Genomic DNA, 15,670 nt, shown 5'->3' with positions numbered 1-15,670 from the left:
ATATTTCTCGATATTGTTTCGCATCGCATTATTTTATATATTATTCTATTTGATCACATTTTCTTTTATCATTCAATTTTACGAAACATAAATTATATAATGGCAATTTTTAGAATATTTTTTAATTTATTAATATCTTTTAAAACATTTTATTTATAAAATTTTTTAGCTCAATCAGTATTTTTTCATTATTAAAATTTCTTGAGGTTGAAGCTTCAACCTCGAGAAATCACTTAATAAAAAAAAAAAACTGATGTTGTTTAAATATATTCTTTATATTCTATATTTATGGTTTAATTCGAATATATCTAATTTTATTTATTACGGAACTACCTGCTTCTTGCATCGCAGACTTTAATTACAACACTCAAGTATACCATAATGTCTTGTATCTTGCAAGTATGCGTTAGACACGCATGATGCACTTTCTAGTGTAAAAAATATCAGGATACAACACGGCAACTATTTTTCGATATTGGCAATGTATTGTCTCGATATGATTTATATAATCGTAAAAGCTGTCTATTATGAGAATAACAGAATTGCATTAATATAATATACTGGAACTTAAACATAATAATTAATATACCATATGCTGCCTTAAAGGTACTCTTAATTTGTGAATTATAAAAAAAAAAAAAGAATTTATTTTATTTTTCTTAATATTTTTTACTTTTACTTTATCATAGGTATTTTTTTTTTTTTTCTCTATCGTATGATATTAATTGCTACTTATACTTCTCCATAGAACATGCTGTTGTAAGCGATAACTTAGGGAAGCCTCATTATTTTTTGTAGTAATCGTGTTATATTGGAAAAACAATGATGCGGTTCTATTCGACATGTTTGATTAACATTTGTGATTTGCGGTAGATTGGACGTACGTTGCGGTCAAAGTGACAGAGATTAATAATACTCGCCGCGTTGAAAGCAGATGATCTGTTCATTTATTTTACTCAGTGTCTCTCTTACAGAGGTATCGATATATCTTAACGGACCGTACCCCTGTAATTTGAAGGTGAGCAGTAACCGCGCGCTAGAGCAATTTGCTTTACATACATACTAGTTACGTTATAACAAGCGACAGTGTGTAATAATCTATCTGCTACTTACATGACAGTCGTTAAAATAATCATAATGATTATTCAATTATGGAGAAACGTTTGTGCTCCAAGCAGCATATATTTGTAGTAGGACACAGAATCACCGACCGAAAATGCAAAATAGTTGTAGAAAAAAGACAAGAAATTATTTTTCTCTTAAATATCAAGTTAGAATCTTAGAACGTAAAGTTTTGTTAGTATAAATTAATAAAATAAAAAATTTCTAATCCTTGATGATAAAGTTTGATTATTATACTTCATTTTTCGTGACGAAATTATTATTAATAATTTTCAACTTGAGTGACGGACTCAAAATATATTATAGATAATTGAATTTTTTTTATTAAAGTCACACGAGAAATTCGTACGCTAATTTACTATTTAAAATATACACATCGCGTGGAGCTTCAAGTCTACGATGATTTCGTCTACTACGACAAATAGTCGTACGATGATCGCGGGCAAAATCAAAACCGTCGTGTCGTCGTGACACTTCTGACGTTCGAGCTTTCCAGGTATTTGTGAGACGCGGCCATCGCGCCATTCACGCGAACAGGAACGAGAATGAGAATGAGTATGAGAATGAGAACCGTAGGTGTAGGATAACGACACTCACTAAATAGTGAATGTGCGTATGCCTCTACACATGCGCGTATGTGTGCGGACCACATCGCGTCGTAACCGTTACCTGGCCGGCTTTACGTCCAGCCGGCTCTCTTCCAGGAGTCTCTTACAGTTTGTCCGAGGTGGACTTTTGTTAACGGCAACGTTGGTACCGTCGATGTTGGTCCGCGTACTACGAAACGTGTCTGGATTCTGGGGAATCCGGCTCGGCAAAAACGAGACGAATCAAGACCGTAAAAAAAAAAAAAAAAAAAAGAGACAGAGTCTACTTCGTTAATGACTCCCGTCGTCTGAGCGCTATCGGGGATTTGCTACTTGATACTTAAGTAGAAATGTGCTCGTGAGTCACATCGGGGATCTAAAAGCAGGAGATAGTAACGTCGAATTTCAATCCTTAATTATACCGAATCAATTGGATAATCTTCACTTTTCTTTCTCTTAATGAAAGATATGACGCATAATTACTTCCATCAATTGTCGTGCTTTCAGAATCTTCTCTCTCTTTTCAGCATATCTCTATTTGATATAACTTATTCTTTTAATCCTTTTGAATTTCTATATCGCTGTTATTTTTAACTTTCTATAATATAAGATATTTCAATTTTATTTTAAATTATTATAGTCGAATACAAGTATTACGTGATATTAAAAAACAGAATATCATTCTTAGAATATACCATAGTTAAACACTATACCATACATGTTAAAATTAATTTCTAATTTATCTCTGATTTCTTATATATATATATATATATATATATATATATATATATATATATATTTATATATTTTATATATCCTACAGTTTTATATTTTAATATATTTTTAAATCAACAACGCATGATTTGACAGTTGAAAAAATTTCTATTCAAAGGTCCTTCTCTCTCTCTCTTTCAAACAGATAATAAATATAAAATATAAAAATAATATAAAGAATAATTTAAAACGACGAGATAAAAAATTCAAGTAATGCTGCATTGACTTTTTTAAAACGTTTTGATTAATTAATATTTACTGAAAAAAAAACATCAAATATATACACTCAAAAAAGCGCGTTTACAGATTCGCCAGATTCATTGATGGTAATTACACCTTTATGCTACCTAGTTCACAGAAACGATATTAATCTCTTTTCTCTTGCTTTGTTTTGTGCGATGCAGATTCTCTTAAAAGGGGGGGATCGTGTCAACTCATTTTACCCACATAAAGTGTCGAAATCTTGCGATAGCGCTAAGTGTAGAATCGTGTACGATTTCCACTCGTCGCTTTGTATGAGAAGGTATTGTAAAAATCGCAATTATCTTAAAAGCGCGAAAATTACTTCACTAACCCGAGTGATGAATGGAATGGCAAATGAAAAATTACTTCACTAATGCTATTGTATTTTCCATTGACTTGTCATATGTTAGGAATTGCAACAAAGCACAAAAATATTTCTTATTTCGAGCTATTCTACGATACATTAAATGCTTATACAAATCAGGGGAGAATCTCTGTTTCGTAAATCTTCGAAAAGAAAAATACAAGAAAGCGCGACAAAATAATGCAAGTGAAAGAAAATTTTAAAGGTGACAGATCACTAGGGAAATACTTGCGTAAATAATTGCATAAATAACGTATTTAGCATCCTATATGTACAACGAAATAAATTAAGAATATAAAAGTATCTATACATAGATGCAGGCGCAGGTAATCCGCACGATCGTTTACGTTTACGTAACCGCGCAATTTTATTTGAAGATACCGCGCGAAAGTAAGAAAGGATAAAATATCAGGAAACTTTTCTGATACGAAAAAAGATATGTTTCGAAATAATCATTAAGAATCTTAAATTCCCTTGGTGAGAGGCAATTTATACTTTTTTTTTTTTTTTTTTTTTTCATAGTTGACCTAAACAACGTATAAACGATCGATGTAAGAGTATTTTGGCATCGATTTCGCAAAACATTTTAATAATTCAAAGAATTTAAATATATTCCGTTACTAATTCGTAAAAATCAGTTAATGTTAACGAATTAATTTAAAGTTCAAAGATCATAAAAATAAGTATATTTACGGCATGTAAAGATGTAAAGAGAAACTTTACGGTGTTATTTATTAATATTTCATCGATAATTGAAATCATTGGGATCGAGATCATTTGGATCCCATGAAATTTGGAGAATCTGGCTTTTTATCAATTTTATTGAATAAAGAAAATTCGATTTTTATTATAAAATTTTCAATGCCTAGATTTTTATTTTAATAACAAGTGTTTTTCTCTATCAAACTTATTTTCTTTCCACTTACTAATTTATTTTTATAAATATAAAATTTTTATTGGAATTTTAAATTAATCTGCATTGTTATTAAAATAAACGTTTTATTATACAGATTTATTTAGACACTCTCTTTTTAACATCGAAAGATAATCCGTCACTCGTAAAAAAATTGATAAGCATCGTTTTACTCGAATAACTCTTCGACGTTCGGAATTAGCGAGAAAGCATGTAGAACAGAACAAAGCCAATCGAAATAAGGACACGCTACTGAAGATGAGGGACTGGCTGGCGATTCGAAGGTACTTTCGAAACGCGGCCACATCAAGATGATGAAAAGAGAATCGTTCAATCAATAATGCATTGACATGATTCGAATAATATGAATCATTCGTTCGGTACTTATTAACTTGCGGAAGTTTGGCAAATCATTTTTACAACAACTTTTTTTCTTATAAAACGGTTACGTATATATAAATATTTAGAAATATCTGATATTAATTTTAACGACAAGTACTTTGTTCGATATTAATTTTTAATCAACTAAGAAGCCAAGATATCAGCATAAATAGCTTTTCTTTTATTATAAGCAATTTAAAAACAAGCTTTTATTAAAGATTTAGCTTATTCGCGTATAAATCCGGCCTTAAATACGAGATCTTTATCGTTTTATCGATGCAACAAATTTGTATCTATAACAACGTTATTATTATTTCAAATGCATCCATCAAATACACGTAGTTTACACGTTTCTGCGATGTTAGCATCGTAAAAATGTCCACGTGTTGTCGGACGGTAAATCGAGTAGATCCGTTACTTACAACTCTGGATGCGGCACCTTGCATATAAACTTTCACGAGCGACCGTTTACTTATCTCGTTAATAAATCGAAGACCTCGTATAAGATAGATTAACGCGAGAATATTAATCTTGAATCTCAATACACGCTGCTATTTGTTTAGCACCGACATAGATATCATAGATGAAAAGCAGTGAGAGAAGGCGAAAAGAATTTAAAAAAATCCGCAAGTAGATTTGAAGAGAGTTTAAAGCAGAAAAATGATAGACATTCTATATTTTTTTAAGGAAAGTTTGTATTTAAAATAATATTAAAAAATCTAACATAAGAAGAAGATTTTTTGTTAAATTAGGTTAAAGAGTAAACTGGGACAGATTTATCTAATTGACTCTTTTTACGTGAATATCATTTCTAATTGCATGCTTTCTTCGTTAAAAGAAATGTCATTTCTGTCAATATGAAAATTAATATCGTTCATCTTTCTACCTATTATTAACATAATTACGCGATATAACAGATCTGTTTTCACTACACAAAAGTTAATAACAAATAATATACATACAGATAATTACAACTTTTAGTTGTAAAAAAAATAGCACTTTATTTTCCGAGAATTTTCGTTTAAAACGGAGTTACATAAGAATTTAATATTGAGTATTTTAAAATCTCGAATTTTTTGTCAAGGAAGTACATTAAATCTATCGAAAAATCCATTGTTAAAATTAATGTCAGATATTCTATCGTATCCCGCATTATAATCAAACAGTTACGCAAGTTTTTTGCGCATTTTTAGTGCAAAAATTGAAAAGTTTGTTGGCTTTAATATATAATTTATCGGATATAGCGAGAGCATGACTTTGAAATTAAAATGCAACATCCTGTCATCACCCCGTATAAATCGAGAATTGAGTAACGTATTAGAACTAACAATAAGATGTAACTTTCAATCGCGTTAACTAAACAAAAGCTCGTAAATTGTTGGCGCAACATTACTACATTACATTCTCATGCAACATACTCTTTCTCTCGACGCGACGTATTGCACCTCCGTCCGAAATAAGGAAGACTCTAACAAGGACAGAAATTTCCCGAGTTTATATAAATGATTGTGTCATATCTTTAGTAAGTTAGAGTTATCAAACGTTATATTTAGTATTTTAATAATTTTATTAGGAAGATATATATTACACGCATGCGCATTGATAAAATATATCAGGCCTGTATAACTTCAATGAATTCAATATTCAATATTGCAACTACAGAAAGATATCTTATGCCTTACATTTCCTCTTTTCCACGCGTCAATGCCATAGAGACTCCGTTTAATATACAATATATAATACATATTACTATTTTACAAATTTTTTTAGAGTATTGTTGAAATATATAAAACTGATTTTTAAATTAAAATTGTTTTAGCAGAAATAATTAAACATTGAAAGAGAAGAGGAAACTAAACTACTATAATTTATAAGCTTATTTCATTCTTGCTTTGAAATCTTGAAATAAAAATAATTGAAGAACTTTTAGTCGATTACTTCTCTATTCTGTATTTATATTGAGACGTCGATATCAAGCAGCATCGAAATTTAAATTGATAATCCTCGAATAAAATATTTTACTTACTAAAGAAGAAGCGGTCCTTAAGGATGCTGTGAAGTTTCGAAGATAGTCGATGATTCTCTTCTTTCTGGCTTGTCGTCTTTTTTCCCTTACTCGGACTTACCTAGGGACGACAGCTACGAGAAAAAGACTTTGATATCAAACGATGAGTCGATCGACGACGATAAGAGGTATCAAGGGGCCGAGAGTGCGTAGCGCAGGATCCGATGAATCGGAAATACGGGAAAGGAATGAACTGGCGGACGGTCGCGATGAGCCGGTATATAGTCGGCCCACATTCCCTAGTGGTACGAGTAACCTAAATTCCTCCCACCAGAGCGGGGCATCATCCTCATCAGGTAGACGCTGGGTCCTCCACAGGTGGGGTAGGAACCCCACCTGTTCAGCGACGTCGCGGTTATACTTGTACATACCGGTTCATACAGCGATAGCATTATCGTCCACCTTCTCGTCCTCTTCGTCTTTGCTCCCACCAAGCGAGATTTGTCGATGGTCATCGTCATTTCGAAAATCTCCTCTTGTCCCGGTGGTACGATCTCCGAGAGCGCGATCCGTTGTATCCTGCAGTGAGAGAAAGAAATCTCGTTGAATAAGCGTAATTGATAGTCGCCCTGATTCGAGTAAATGTCAAGTTACGCAACACTATATTTTATCGATGCAATCGCATTAATAATCGTAATCGAATCGGTTAAATATTTATTGCATTAATTATATATAACCACATTGAATTGACTCGTTTGAACGATAGCAGCAGTCAATTTTGTTTATTGAAACGGATTTCATCAAGCTTTCATCTAAATGGCAATATTAACATTTTAAAATCTGGATATCACGAAAAATCTGACCATCCGTCTCTTGAGTATCTGTTATGCAACTATCGATCGGATCGAAAAGTTTTGAAAATATAATGTCAAGCTTAAAAAAGTGCAGTTGCTAATTTATATTACAATAATATTAAAAAAAAAAAAAAAAAACAAAGCAAGTGCTTATCAGAACAAATAGTTGTATCGAAAAAGGCATTTTAAAGTCTAACATTCAACGAAAGGAATCTGTCTCGTTTGAATACATCTGATCTTTTATTTTGTTACAGTATATTTCTATTATAGCAAATGATTATTATTTTGCTGATGAATAATTCGAAAGGCCATGCCTCGTGACACCAAAACTACTTACGACCGGGACTATAAAACGGCGTAATGACTATGCAAGCATTTAGTAGTCAAGATGACAATTCCTTGGGAAATATCTTTCCGATCATACAATGAGTCGTTCACCGTTTGAAAGAGCGGCTACGAGATGTCCTCTCGCTTCTTCAAGTTCTCTTCTTACGATCATAGAGTAGCATCAACTTTTAAAGTCACACTTGCCATATTTGATTTGACGTTTGCTACAGCTGTATCTTTGCAATAGAATTATCGTCTAACGAGACCTATAACGGTTATAAGTGATTATATGAAAAGTGGTGTAAGTAATGTGCAACAAACATTCAAAATGTAGCAAATACATTATATGTAATTTCTGTTCTAAATAAAAATATAACAAATGCATTGACGGAAAATGATATCCCAACACCAAGGAGTTATGCTAGATGAATAAAAATTACACAGAATGTTTGTATACATAAATATTTACTTTTATTACATTTTATTATTTTTTTATTATATATATTATTTATTTTTATAATTTTATATATATAATATATATATACATATATATATATATAATAATAAATATATAAATAAATAATATATATATAAAAAAATTTTAAAAATATAATAAAAATAAATACTTGTGTAAACAAACATTCTATGTAATTTTCACTTACTTAGCATAGCCCCATCTTAGTGTTGGCATTTAATTTTTCGTCAGTATAATTGATAAATTTGAACAATATTAATGATAATGATAATATAACATCTTTAGACGGCTTATATTTGATAAGCATCGAGCATTTAATTCTAGAAACTATGAGGTTCATTAAAATCTGATTGCATGGATAATAAAAATGAATTTCATCAACATCTATTAATTTTTAGCCGAATTTAACTAATTATCGATGTTAAATAATAACCTTTTATACAAAGATTATCGGCTTGCAAAATTCTTCTTGCACGAATGAAATTTCCTCGAATATCTTTTTATTTATGATAAAATTTCCATTGACTCGTTTGTCTGTCCTTACATTATAAAATCGATACTTTATGGATGTTTAATATTTCGATTATTTTATTGCATTCATAACTCGAAGATATTAATTCAATATCTTTCTCTTATATTGGAGAGATGTAATGAACTCTTCACAATTTCTGCGAAAATTACATTATTCAAAACATATATTTCAATACATTGCAATTTGTCATAATAAATACATGATACGATGTTGAAAACTTTAACTATATTCTCTTTGCCACTTTACCATAGAGGGATTTATGCCATCCTATGCATGTTTAATTTACACGAAAGTAGCAAAGGTCTTTCGATAGGAATTAACACACCGCAAAATATAATTGATTGATAAGTATCTATACAAATATTCAAGGATTTTACATGGTTACTTGAGACATCTACGATTATATTCTATTTAAATTGCGATGTCATACGGTTTGATATATAGTTATGTTAATAGAACTAAGAATAATTTAATTAAAATTCCATAAAGTGTATTTCCGTCTCGACATGATATGTTAATTTATGTAGCCATTAAGTTAACAATCAATGATATAATAACGAGATATAAGTTTAATCATGATATAATAATAGTATACCTGTAGTCTATCTTAAAGAGATGAGCAAATTTTTTCAAAGTTTTTATAAATCTTCCACAGGATGTATTGTCTATTATTATATTTAATTCAGTATAATTTCCAGAGAATCTCTTACACGCGTTAGAAATATATGATCTCTCTCGCGGCTAAAAATATCTATCGTGGCGTCCTCGCATTATTATAACCGGAACTATTTTCTAAAATGCTGTCATGTATATGTGATAATTCGGACACTGCAGTTTCGTATGAAATTTACATGTCCTACGATCGATAATAAAGTTCTAAAAATTTTATATAATACAATATATAATATAAAAATTTATAATTTATTATTCTTAAAATTTTCTTTATATATATATATATATATATATATATTGATGACATAATCATTAGCTGCAAATATAAAAAAAAATCAACATTATCTCTATCAATATATCATACCTCGTATAATACATATGAACGCATACATAGATCAATTTAATTCATGCCTCGAGATAACTCCAATGGCTACGATCGTGATACGCGATAGAAAGAAAAACTCGAGTGTTACGTTATATTATTGTTATATTATTTGGCGCGGCTTTTTCGTGGCTGAAAAAAAAAGAAGATATTTCGTAAGAACGAATCGCGCGGCTCGAAAGGTTCGCCGCCGGAAAATCGATAATACGCGACCGGCCGTCGCCATTTGCGCGCAGCGCTGCGTTCGACAGATGTATTCCTACGCGCCCCTCGGCCGCCGCACGCGTCTGCACGACGCCAATCCGCGACGATCAGCTGGTACCGCGCGCGACGCGAGGAGATCAACGGAGGGAGAAGATCGCCGGCGAGTTTCGCGTCGCGATTCGCGTCTCTTTTTTAATAACAGCATTTTCGGCGTCCTTCTGTCTTATAATCGAAATCGCCGAGCGAGATTCTTCTTTAGACATATCGTAGCGTGGAGACGGGGTTCCGGTGGCGCTGCCGGCAGCGCCGCCGTGTCGTGGAAGAAGAACGGAGAGACAGAGGTGCGGTGTTGCGTGACTGGGTGCGAGCGATCTTAACGCGTGTGTGTTTGTTGTATTGCGAGAGTATTTTAAGCGAGTTTTAATTTTTCTATTCTTCTTTTCGCGCGCGAGGACTGACGGGCGAAACTCGAGGAAGAAACGTGTCGAAAGGCGAAACATCGGGAAAAACGGAGAAAAGAGAGAGAGAGAGAGAGAGAGAGAAAGTAAGACTGAGAGGGAGCGAGCGAGAAGGGGAGCACGCGTCGATAGAAGCGAGAAGACGACCAAGGGAAACAGTGTCGTCGCCAAATCCGTTGGATTCAGAGTATCATCCGCACGATCGACACGACAGACAACATGTCGTCCTACATCCAGGTTGCCGAGGACGAGGGTGAGGAGCCCATCGAGCTGCCCACCGAGGACGACACCACGCTCCTGCTCACCACCCTGTCCGCCCAGTTTCCCGGCACCTGCGGCCTCAAGTATCGCAATCCGGAATCGCGAACGATGCGCGGCGTACGACTGGTTGACGGCCGTCTGCATCCGCCAGAGAACGGCTGGGGCAAGGCGATCTACTTCTGCGTGTTCCCCAAAGGTATAATTATATATATATATATATATATACATATATATATATATTTTCTCATTCTTGTGTAGTATATTTATAACGTAGTGGCGCTGCGCGTACTCGTGGCGTCAATGTTAGAGTCGCCACGAATACGGAGGATGTGACGACGTGATGACTATCTGTCGGGCATTCGAGAAACGCTAAATTAAACATTCTTGCGAGATTCTTGTTGTAGTCTATTTACAATGAGATCATCCTGGAGCGGGCTCGTTTGATGGGGATGATGTTCTTTTTTCTTATTTATTTGTTAAAAATAATTACCATTTAAAAAAAAATATATATATATATATATTTGAAATACTCATATTTTAATGAAATGTTTATTGTTTCAAAGATACTCCTCCGTATTTGCCCATTTTTGTAATGAAAATAGATGGAATTGTACTTTTACAGCTCGTAACTATTTGTACTATAATCATCTGTTGAAATGTTGAAGAGTATTAAAGGATAACGTGCAGAGATCGAAAAGCAAGCTATACTTTCTTTTTTTCTCTATTTCTTTCTCTTTTCTTTTATTTTTTCTTTCTCTGTGAGTAACAAGTTGTTAGACATGAACATCTATTATCTCTTTTCAGAGAACAAACGTAAATCTGATGACAATTTGGAAAATTCCACAGCTAAGACTAAAAGAATGGAAACGAAGTTGCGTTGCACTGACTTGATTGTACTCGGTTTACCATGGAAAACTACCGAACAGAACTTGCGCGAGTATTTCGAAACGTTTGGTGAAGTTTTAATGGCTCAGGTGAGTCTTATCGTTTGTATTCGCATTTGTTGAAACATGCGCTTCGGCGTGAAGAATAACATGAAAGAATCCTGAATTTTGGCAGTATTAACATTTGTATTATCTGAAACTTACTAATCTATTAGATAAGAGTAAGTGTGATAACACTATACTCATAAGGCTAATTAAGTAAAAAAATAATAAAAGAATCTTTTTAAAACAATAAATTTTCTAACGGTTTTTTATTAATGAATAATTTTAATTTAAATATTTATAATTACATTTCTAATAAAGTAAAGATAATTATCAAAAAAAGTAAAATATTACATTCTTTCATTTATATAAATGTAATATTTAATTATAAAAGATCATATTAAAGTCTTAAAATCTTATTGTAGGTAAAAAAAGATGCAAAATCCGGGCAAAGCAAAGGATTTGGCTTTATTAGATTTGGAAGTTATGAATCGCAGTTGAGATGCCTCGCTCAACGTCATATGATAGATGGCAGATGGTGCGATGTCAAGGTTCCCAACAGTAAGGTAAGAATATAACTTATTTGCAGATTCTATAATTTTTTCTGCTATTTTATATCGCTTTTCCTCGAATACGTAAGAACATCAATGTTAAATCAATGTGTGATGCATATTTAAATCAGGAGTGAATAAATCATTTTAAAGGCAATAGAAAACATATTTGAAGAATATTTTGCACTTTTGAAATAATAGCTATGTTGAAATTTCTTGTTATATCTAACATTTCTTTCGTTCAATCATTCCGCAATGTGTACTGCTTTTATTTTATGATTGAAATTATTATTGTTGCTATCGGATAATAAAATTTGTATAATGCAACTTTAATATAATAGATCAGTCATTAATATATAATTTGCTGTAGTATAACTATTGTAATAATAATATATATAGCATATTTGTTATCTAAATAAATATTAAATGAAAATTCAGATTGTGCATGATATTGTTAAACAATCGATCTGTTTTGTTTTTGAAATGATATATTTTCTCCCTCAATTGATACATATGACTTTAATCTGTACATATTTTCTAAAATAAGATAGCTCTGCAGCAAAACTTATGAATACATCTTTAACAAAAATAACTTTTTATATGTTTAGTCCCAAATTATCTCAGTCTGTTGAAATAGAATGAATCATTTCTGAAGCATTGCTGGCTATATGATATTGCATGTAATATTGAATGAATATATAAAAACAAGTTAAATTTTTTATTTTTTGACATCAATTGTAACGAATGCTCTGTTTTTGAATTCTTTCCCAACTATTTAATGTTGAAAAACGGTTAAAAGGATTTTTTTTATTTAAAAATGTAATAGATACATCTTTCAGATAAAATATAAAGTAATATCTAATTTTTCAGTTAGATCTTTTTAAAGCTTTGCCTGCATCAGTTTGTAAATATCTTTACATTTGAGAGTATGTACAGATATAAGCTAAGCACACGTATGATATTTTAAATAGATGATGGAATGTTGTGTGAGAGACAACAAATTAAAATTGATAAGCTTACGATCACATGGATAATATCTTATCTTGTAGACTTCTCGTCTATCCCCATTTATCATGAAATGTAAATGTCAATGTTTTTTTACACTCTTTGAATATACTACATTTATATATAAATATATATATGTATATATATATATATATATATATATATATATATATATATATATATACACACGGGGCGTATTCGCTGTGGTATAAATAGATGAATGTGTGAGAGACGAGTGGTGAAATTATATAGGAAGAATGCAAATTGTCTGTATGTATGAATGTATGTTTATACGAGTGTGTTGTATGAGCGCGCCAAGGAGAGAGCAATGTTAATAACGTGTTTGCATGAATACGTAAATAGCATAGTATGTTTGTGTCTCTCTAAACGGTATGGGATGAGATCTCTTTAGAGAGGAATGATTAATAATTTTGTCAAAGAGAAATGACTCGCGATAAAACATACCCAACTTTATATCAAGCTCTAAATAGAGTCGTGTGTATTATCTTTATCAAGATTTCTTAATAGTGGCGAAACTCTCACAAGCTTTGATCTCAATAACGAAGAAAAAAAAGTCATCGAACGATCTTATCTTTATGTTGAAAAATGAAAATATTTGATAAATTACGTAATATTTTGAGTTACGTGAATGAGAATATCATGAGAAAGAATGTATCGCATATTGAGAGAGCGTAATCGTGTTAAAGAAAAAGTAAATATTTTCACGTTTTCGAGCGCGTATCTTCTTGTGGATGCATCAAATATTGTAATGGGTATGACTTGGTGTGCTGGAGTATGTAAATGCAAGATCTCGTATTCGCGTATGAAGCGGTCGTGATAAAGTTCCTTTTAGTCTTGCAAAATTGCGCGAGTTCCGGGAAATATTAGGAACGATATTTTTAATACTCGTGCGAAGTTCGCGATACATCGTTACGATTATCCAAATAATTACCTAATAGAGTCCAACAAGTATGAGTCACGTGGAAAGATTTTGTGAAGCGACGCTGAACGAGTGCATAATGAGAAGAACCTCGCGAATGAATAGCGCAAATCTTACGCGTGTATGTGTGTATATGTGTGTGGGTGCCACGCGAGTTTCGCGAATAGATTCTGCACTGCGAATCATTTGACGATCGGCCGGAGATCGAAATAATTTCCGATTGCATAGTTTGACTACATTGACGCGACTACATTGAGCTGCGATGAGCGGAGCGAATGCGTATGTGTGCTTCAACATATCGATTCAAGTCTGTATGTGATTGTCGAGGGCTGGTGTAATCTGGTTGCAGAATATTGATGGCTTAATGATGGCACGTCATTATGATACGGGTAAGCACGGTAACGAGTGCTACCGACCTATACCGGTGCACACGCCGAGCAATCGCCGAGTGCCGGCGTCGAAGCCGTACGTAGCCAGCGTAAACTCGTCATCGTCATCGTCCGAGGCTGCTCCACCTCCGAGCGCGCCTCTCCCTCGATACGACTCGGAGTACGATTACAAAACCACTCACTATCCGTCGTATCCCCCGAATTATCCTTACGAAGATAACAAGTACAAGTACGAAGGCGGTGGTGGCGGTGGCGGTGGCGGTGGCGGTGGCGGTGGTGGCCAGCAGCAAGCAGCGTATAACGCCTACAACGAGAAGCCAGGTTACGCCGTCTACGAGGAATCCCCCGCCTACGACTCCCGTAGCTATATGGCGCCTCCACACGCGACTGCCGTTGCCGCGACACCCGCTGCCAATTCCGCGTATCCGCCGTCCGATGTAGAATACGGACCGAGATATTACGGCGTCGAGGGACGCGCGGCCGCTTATCCGGTCGCCGACAATTGTCCGGAGCAGCAGTACTCCGACAAGGGAAGGTACAACAATTACGGGTACGAGCAACGATGCTACTACGATCAAGTTGACGGCCGTTACGCGGCGCCCGAATGCAGATACGCCATGGAAGTGCGTTACGCGGACGCGAGACATCCGGATAGTCGGCATCCACCGGTCGATCCAGGTCGAGAAGTAGACTGCAGATACATGGCGGACAGTCGTGAAATGGATAGGCGCTACGTCATCGACGGTAGGGAACACGTGGACAGCAGATATGCGATGGACAACCGCGAGATCGACAGCCGTTACGCTGCACCGGACAGCCGCGATGCTGCGGTCGATGGTAGATACGTCGATCCGACAAGATACCCGGCAAAGGAGAACTATTACGATCGTTATTACAAACATCGGCCGTCGAGGGATCACCACCACGTCGCGGACACGAGATACTAACTCGAGGAAACTCGTGACTATCGTAAATACAATCGATCATGTTTCAATGGGAATATTACATCAATGTATATACGCCATGAAAGTCGCATCTGATTTTTTCTACCAGCATTCAATACATTCCTCAACGCATCGTACCACGTATCTATGAGCGCACTGTTAAGGTTTTTATTATTGTTATATATATTTAATTTTTATGTATGTTTATAAAATCGCAAGAATCGTAGAAAATGCGTAATTTTCATTTGAATGACTGTTGGAAGTGAGACAAGTATTTCCAAATATGTTATGTGTGAAACAGTTTATCAGAAATTCAGACTATTTCTGATAAAATTAATGAAATAATAGAACATTAATTATC

The 15,670-nt window shown here is 33.8% G+C and overlaps 2 protein-coding genes across 5 annotated transcripts in view; one reads left to right on the top strand and one right to left on the bottom strand.

Moving 5' to 3' along the window:
* Nucleotides 1–10,744, bottom strand: part of LOC138936580 (C-type lectin 5) — a 23,546-nt gene extending 12,802 nt beyond the window's left edge. The window contains exons 1-4 of one of the 3 annotated variants that reach the window (XM_070302112.1): nt 9,614–10,744; nt 9,173–9,453; nt 7,581–7,836; nt 6,411–6,968 (exon numbers count right to left, since the gene is read on the bottom strand). Coding sequence is in view for 2 of the 3 variants with exons in the window: in XM_070302109.1 (XP_070158210.1) it covers nt 6,821–6,828 (8 nt within the window). In the remaining variant the exon portion in view is untranslated. Of the gene's footprint in view, nt 1–6,410; nt 6,969–7,580; nt 7,837–8,478; nt 8,583–9,172; nt 9,454–9,613 lie in introns of those variants that run through there. The other 2 variants (XM_070302109.1, XM_070302111.1) reach the window with 2 other exon arrangements.
* On the top strand, nt 9,792–15,670 carry LOC138936577 (uncharacterized). Of its 2 annotated transcripts, none has more exons than XM_070302105.1 (4): nt 9,792–10,750; nt 11,401–11,528; nt 11,906–12,046; nt 14,326–15,670. In XM_070302105.1, exons 1-4 carry the CDS (start codon nt 10,513–10,515, stop codon nt 15,310–15,312), a joined length of 1,494 nt encoding a protein of 497 aa, XP_070158206.1. In that variant the 5' UTR covers nt 9,792–10,512; the 3' UTR covers nt 15,313–15,670. The 2 variants fall into 2 exon arrangements, with proteins under 2 accessions (XP_070158206.1, XP_070158205.1); XM_070302104.1 differs by having other exon boundaries at nt 9,815–10,750; nt 11,359–11,528; nt 14,326–15,664.

Source organism: Polyergus mexicanus, unplaced genomic scaffold (genome assembly GCF_030449975.1).
Source record: "Polyergus mexicanus isolate NDT 795.1 unplaced genomic scaffold, iyPolMexi1.0 SCAF_9, whole genome shotgun sequence".
In the NCBI taxonomy this organism is placed as follows: Eukaryota; Metazoa; Arthropoda; class Insecta; order Hymenoptera; family Formicidae; genus Polyergus; species Polyergus mexicanus.
This window is presented reverse-complemented; position numbering and strand designations above follow the sequence as displayed.

Bases quoted from the DNA above. Each gene is read 5' to 3' on its own strand.
- LOC138936577 (XM_070302104.1), top strand. From the start codon at position 10,513: ATGTCGTCCTACATCCAGGTTGCCGAGGACGAGGGTGAGGAGCCCATC. The intron at 10,751-11,358 runs GTATAATTATAT...ATCTCTTTTCAG, and splicing joins CTTCTGCGTGTTCCCCAAAG to AGAACAAACGTAAATCTGAT. The intron at 11,529-11,905 runs GTGAGTCTTATC...ATCTTATTGTAG, and splicing joins GTGAAGTTTTAATGGCTCAG to GTAAAAAAAGATGCAAAATC.